General features: G+C 36.4%; 1 protein-coding gene across 2 annotated transcripts in view; it reads right to left on the bottom strand.

The window, feature by feature from the left end:
• Positions 1 to 1,475: 1,475 nt before the first annotated feature.
• TAPT1 (transmembrane anterior posterior transformation 1) overlaps positions 1,476 to 6,000 on the bottom strand; it is a 149,492-nt gene continuing 144,967 nt past the window's right edge. For both annotated transcript variants that reach the window (XM_058192315.1, XM_058192316.1), the window contains 2 exons: positions 5,792 to 5,952; positions 1,476 to 3,248 (listed from right to left, as the gene is read on the bottom strand). In XM_058192315.1, the coding sequence (XP_058048298.1) occupies positions 3,019 to 3,248; positions 5,792 to 5,952 (391 nt within the window). In that variant the 3' untranslated portion in view covers positions 1,476 to 3,018. The remainder of the gene's footprint in view (positions 3,249 to 5,791; positions 5,953 to 6,000) is intronic.

Here is a 6,000-nt window from a genome sequence, read left to right as displayed (position 1 = left end):
GTTCTAGTCCCACCAGGCCCAAGGTTGACTCAGCCTTCCATCCTTTATAAGGTAGGTAAAATGAGGACCCAGATTGTTGGGGGCAATAAGTTGACTTTGTATATAAATATACAAATAGAATGAAGGCTATTGCTAACATAGTGTAAGCCACCCTGAGTCTTCGGGGAAGGGCAGAATATAAATGTAAAAAATAAAAAAAAATAAAAAAAAGTGCTATATGCTTAGAGCTCAAAGCATTGTTAGAGACCCCACACACCCACTTCTGGTCTCTTTCTGTTGCTTCCCTCTGCGAAGAGGTTTCAAAGTATTTATAGCAGGACTACTAGATTCTGTAACAGTTTTGTTCCCTACGTCATCTGGTAAACTCACAGGATTCTTTTTTTCCACCATGTATTCAAACATTCAAACTAGATCGTTATGTTTCTCTGTGTCATATACATTTGTGTATGTGGCTATATACATAATGGTTATTCTTTGAGAGCTGAATGCAAATGAATTTCATTTTAATATATGTTGATTAGTGTACATTTAAAATCACAATAAAATTCTACTGTCGTCTATACATATTGTATTTTCTATTTTGTTTATAGTACACTGCCCAGAATCAGTTTGGACTTGGGTGGTACTTAATTGAGTTAATTAATTTCATTTCTGTAAAGCCTGAGGCTCTTTAAAAAGTTCAAAGACAGGTCTGGTTATTCCACTCTACTCCTAGATTTATTTGATCCATGGATATATCTGTATTTGGTTGTATAGGAGGATTTGTTTTAAATAGGTAAGATTGTATTTATTTATCTGAGTTGAGAACAAAGCTTTGTTAAAGTATTTGTGTATGTGAGAGAGGGAGAGAGGGAAGCAGGATATTAAATTATTAAAAGTTGATTTGTGTTTGATGAGATATATGCTGCATAAAAATCTTATGTGGTGGTAATCAACCAATTCTAGTAAGTATAATCAAAATCCTATCATCAAAAGAATACAAAATAGAAAACAAAAACAAAAACAAAAAAGGATATCCTAATGAACTAGGGTGGATGGGTTATTTTAAGATTTTTTTTAGTTGTAATTATGTCTATGTTCAGCAGATTTCAGGTCAATTTTGCTTTCTTAGAGCGAAGATAACCCCCATGAAATGGTAAAAACAGCTTATTTTCTCAACAGGCTGATGTCAATGAAATTTTAGCAAAAGATAAGGGCCTTAGCCAAGTTTCTAACCAAGAAATATAGAGCTCCAACAGCATAAGAGAACCCACAGATCCTCTTTGTAGTCACAGATACATGAACCTGCCAATAGCATTTTCCACATGAACATGGACACCCAATCAAATCTTTAAGACTCCTGCTGGAAGAATCATCTCTCCTGTATGTGTGTCGAATACTTGAGGATGGATGGATCTGAAGTAAAACTCTTCAGTAAAAATTTGCTTTCACATCCTTCAAATTTCTTCTAGCAAAAAAGCTAGGAGTCTTGAATATGTGGTTGCTGTTTTCTTTTGTAAACCAAGGCTACAAAATTGAGGTTTTATTCTGAGACACAAGATGCACTTATAAAATCCATACATAATTATTTTACAAGGAAAAGATCATTCCAAGCTTCCTTTCAGCTACATTTAAATAAAATCAAATTACAAGATTTAACAAACGTTCTGAATTGAATTTTAATGAATCAAATTTGCCAGAAGCAGCACGTCTATGAAATTAATCTCTTGTAAACTTCAACATCAAGCTTTGTATTTCTCCCACAATGTTCTCTTAAGTTGAGAAGCTAGTCAAAGGAGGTAGGCAGCATGGGAGAAAATTATTAGAAACACTTGGACTATCCATACTGCCTTCTTCCTTGAAACCTGCTTCAGGATACCATTCCCATGTATTCATCCTCTCAACTTTGGGGAAATAATAAATGTATTCAGGACTTCAAACATTAGCATTTTAAAATATTTGTTTTGGCCACTCTGCAATCGTTAAGAAGTAAGTTGCCAAAAATTTGCTTATTATTCATCACACACAATTTTGCTTTTTATAAAAAAAAAAAAAAAGACACTTGATATTGCAGTTTGTTCCTTAGGCATTGAGGATAGAGAAGAAAGGAGCACCTTGAGTATAGATTTGCTCTTAAATAAGTGGAGCTAAAAAGAACCATAATTCTTTTCTTAATCTTCTGTGCACTCCTCTATACGCATCAAGTGAAGCTGCTTCCTATTTCAAAACCAAGCATTTCATAAAGCTAGTTTTCAGAAAATCTATGTCAGTCTGTCATTTTGGCGACATGCAGCTTTTCCAGCCAAAGCAAAAAAAGAAATACTCTTTAGTTGTTTGACATATAATGCAAAGAAAATTGTTGCACAGTGAATAGGCTGGCAGCTGGAACTGAAGCACACTGATTTGTACCTTGGTACTTAAAACGCTGAAGAGCAAAGATAAGTTCCTGACTTCTTGCTCCTTCAAACGTTCAACTCTTCCCTTGTTATGACCAATTTCTGATTTAAAAGCTTAAGATTTAGGATGAAAACAATTAGTAGAAAATCTTTAAGGATGGTCCATTTTAGTTAAATGAAATGCATTTTGAGCCATCTCCTGGAGGTAAGTTTATCCTGATTATTTATTTTCCTGTAAATCTGGGAAAAAATGGCAAGAGGAATTTTTAATTGAGGGAGTTTTCTGCTCATGAAAGCAAGGGGAGAGATGTGCTCCTCAAGAACTTTTCAAAATTCTCTATGACCTGGCAAAACAAAGTGTGAGGGAAGCACAGATTCATACAGGAAAAGGAGTTTAAAGATAGGGCACTTTTCAGAAAAGCGACACTGCAGCTCTGTCCAACTGTCAATGGTTTCTTTAAAAAAAAATCTTTTTCAAAATACCAAGGTTACAAAGCTGACATTTGATCCATTTTCAAGCCCTGTCAACAGATTCGTTGTTAATAATTTAAGTTTTAAATAAATATTGGTATGCCTATTTGGCATCTGTCTGTCACTGACAGCCCTTCCTGTTCCAACTGCTCAGTCTCCCACTCACAGACTGCTAGTCAATTCGATTTCCACAAATGGTAAACCTGTCTATCTCCAACAAATCTTTCTTTGTAGATCTGAATTTGGATTCTGAACTGTCTTGGCATATGTCTTTCTCATCTCCGTCAGGAGTGGTCAGAAACTGGTCAGAGGGACTTGTCACCAGTTGGGGGGCTACATTTTCCTTTGGCTGCACAGGCTGACTGGTCACTGAAGCGGAGAAGCCTTCCTCAGTGGAAAGTCCTGTGTGAAATATAAGCACAAACTCATTTTGTTGTCTTTATTTAAATCACTGTAGCCACCCACTCAAAAAGACTCTAGTGCAGTGTCTACCAATAAAATATATTTTAAAGGGGAGGAATAAGGGGGGTGGGGTTCCAAGAACAACAAACACCCTTATGACATTTTCAAGACTAACAAATGGATTGCAATCTTCTTCATCAGATACAAAGGTGCCATCACACTTTTCACTGGGTTTGCTGCAACAGTGTAATATAGCACCTTGTCTCAAGGAAGACACATGACAACTCAAACTACTTTGTGTTTTCAAGAATTCAGTCATATTTTCTTTGGTTTGTTAATGATAGTGTACCACACTAAGTCTGGTTTTTTGGGTTCTTTGATGACATATGATACCATTTTATATAAGACCTTTCAGCTGATAAATTAGAAAGCATGAAGCTATATAGGCATTCATGACGTCTTGAATGTAGTTTGAGTATCCTTAGCAGGTAGAACAATTAATTACACAAAAATGTAAGATGAAGCTTTGTCTCCATTATCATAACAATAGGAACTCTTAGCACAGGACAGCATAAAATATGTGTTCATTCAACAAGGGACCTATATAATTAGAGCATGTAATTATGACCACTAACTTGGAAAAGCTTTAAAGATCATATGAAAGAATTACATTTTCTTGAAGCTAGTAGTCTTTAATCAAATAGGAAACTTCTTAATCAGAGATGTAACAAATGGCAGAACAGGACTGTTTTTTACCCAAATTAGTTGGGTTACCACTTTTTACTCCAATCTTGGGACAAATGAGATTATTTAAGTGATACTGTTCTTGAAGCTTTCTTTTTTGTTTGTTTCCTAGATCAGTTATTTATCTATTTATGTAAACTATTCCTGCAGTGAAAACGGAAAGAGCAAATTAGCAAATCAAATAGAAGGTACAATTTTCATTTGCTACAGCCCCTTGAAGAGAAGAAGGAGAAAGAAAGAACATGCAATTACTTCTGTTTGGGACAGAAAACCATTTTGGGACTCAGAAAATGACTGCTGCTTCTTTTAACAAGTAAACTCTATACCAGCGGTGAAATCCACTTTGCTACTGGTTCGGGAATGGGAGTGCACGGGAGCGCGTGAGTGCTATGCACGCACTCTTCTGTGCATGCAGATGGTAAAAAAATGGGACGTAATGACGTCCTGACGGGTGGGTGGAGCCTCCCACCACCGGCGCTACCGGTTCGGCAAGCCGGATAGAAATAGGGGATTTCACCACTGTTCTATACTCAAGTTAAAAACTGTGCCATGGGGAAGTTAGAATTTTGAATTACATCCTGAATAGTATGTCTGGAATTTTTAGAATGCTGATGGCTAAAAGTTTTGTTTCATTGAGCTTTGAAAATGCAAAAGTCTGCCTTATGAAGAAGAAAACTTAATGCAACTGTCAGAGAAGGACATTTTATATTGGCTGCTATGGTGTTCATGGGTAGTTTTGAAAAGAATGCATTGCTCTGGCTTGTTTTTTTAACTGGGCTCACTTTTAGGACTGCTTGTATAAAGTAAGATGAAAAAAACCAGGCACAGAGTGCGCTTTCATAGTTTTACAGTGGGATTTTAATGTTTTTTTAATCTTGTCCTTAAAAATTGTTCCCTTGGCCGATTTTTCTGTAACAGATAGGGCCATGTAAACTATCACCTTACTTCTTTGCATGCATGTATGCATGCCTGTGTGAGAAGCAAGTAAGGAAGGTATGTGTTATCACTATTCTTTATGATGGTACACCTGATACGTTTATGAAATATTTTGTCTTATCAAAACACAAGGCAGTTGAAATACTCCTTGTGGAGTCACTGTATTTAGAGTTTGTAATAAACCTGTTATTCTCCTTTGTATCAATCTATACTTCCTAGCAGCACAAAATTAGCCACTGTTTGTACTGAATGAGCCTTCATCAAGATATTCCAATTACCAAGATTGTTCTTTTTACTTCTACTTCTACATAAAAGCTTCTCAGAGAGCAAAATGTTGCTATCAATAACTGCATCAATTCTGGGAGGACACACTTTATTTTGGTTTTCTAGCAGTGGCAAAATGTCAAAATGATATTAAGCCAAATAGAGCCAAATTATTGGATTTTGGAGAAAGGATGTGTTGGTAGCATTTGAGGCCCATTAAGTTTTTTTTGAATTGTTACAATTCTCAGTCAACAGGAAAAACTGGTATTGGGGAGGGACTCAGAAGGGGTGCAAAGCTTTAGGGTATCCCATTTGTCCTTGAGATCATACCACGTCCCCACCATGCATGAGTCATATGGCCATAAACATTGGCTCTGCCATTGTAGAGTGGTCTGAGGACTCTGAAGCAATAAAGGACTGCTGAGGGTTCATATGCACTTCAATCCCTGCAAAATTCTTCTAAAGGGGAAAAAGTCTAAAGCTGGTTTTATTCAGAATTATTAAGATTTAGCTCCTTAGATGCTACCAGTCACTTTGTACTAAATCAAATAAGATGCCTCTGCTTAATACTGGAGTTAGCATTTTGAGATTTTACTTACCTTGAGGAGACTTATACTTGCTCTGTGGTTTGCCAACAGATTTTCCTGGGGTGCTGAAAGGAGGTGGGTTGAACAACTTCTCCTCCATGTTTGCTTCTTTGACATAATGGCAGGACTTTCCCAGCAATACAATGCTATTGAGTACCTTAAGTGATATTAAACTGAAAACAATAAGCACACCAGATTAAGTATCATGGCCTGAACAAATT

Source organism: Ahaetulla prasina, chromosome 8 (genome assembly GCF_028640845.1).
Source record: "Ahaetulla prasina isolate Xishuangbanna chromosome 8, ASM2864084v1, whole genome shotgun sequence".
Taxonomy (NCBI): Eukaryota; Metazoa; Chordata; class Lepidosauria; order Squamata; family Colubridae; genus Ahaetulla; species Ahaetulla prasina.
The sequence above is the reverse complement of the archived record's forward strand: the minus strand, read 5'-3'. Positions and strand labels throughout refer to the sequence as shown.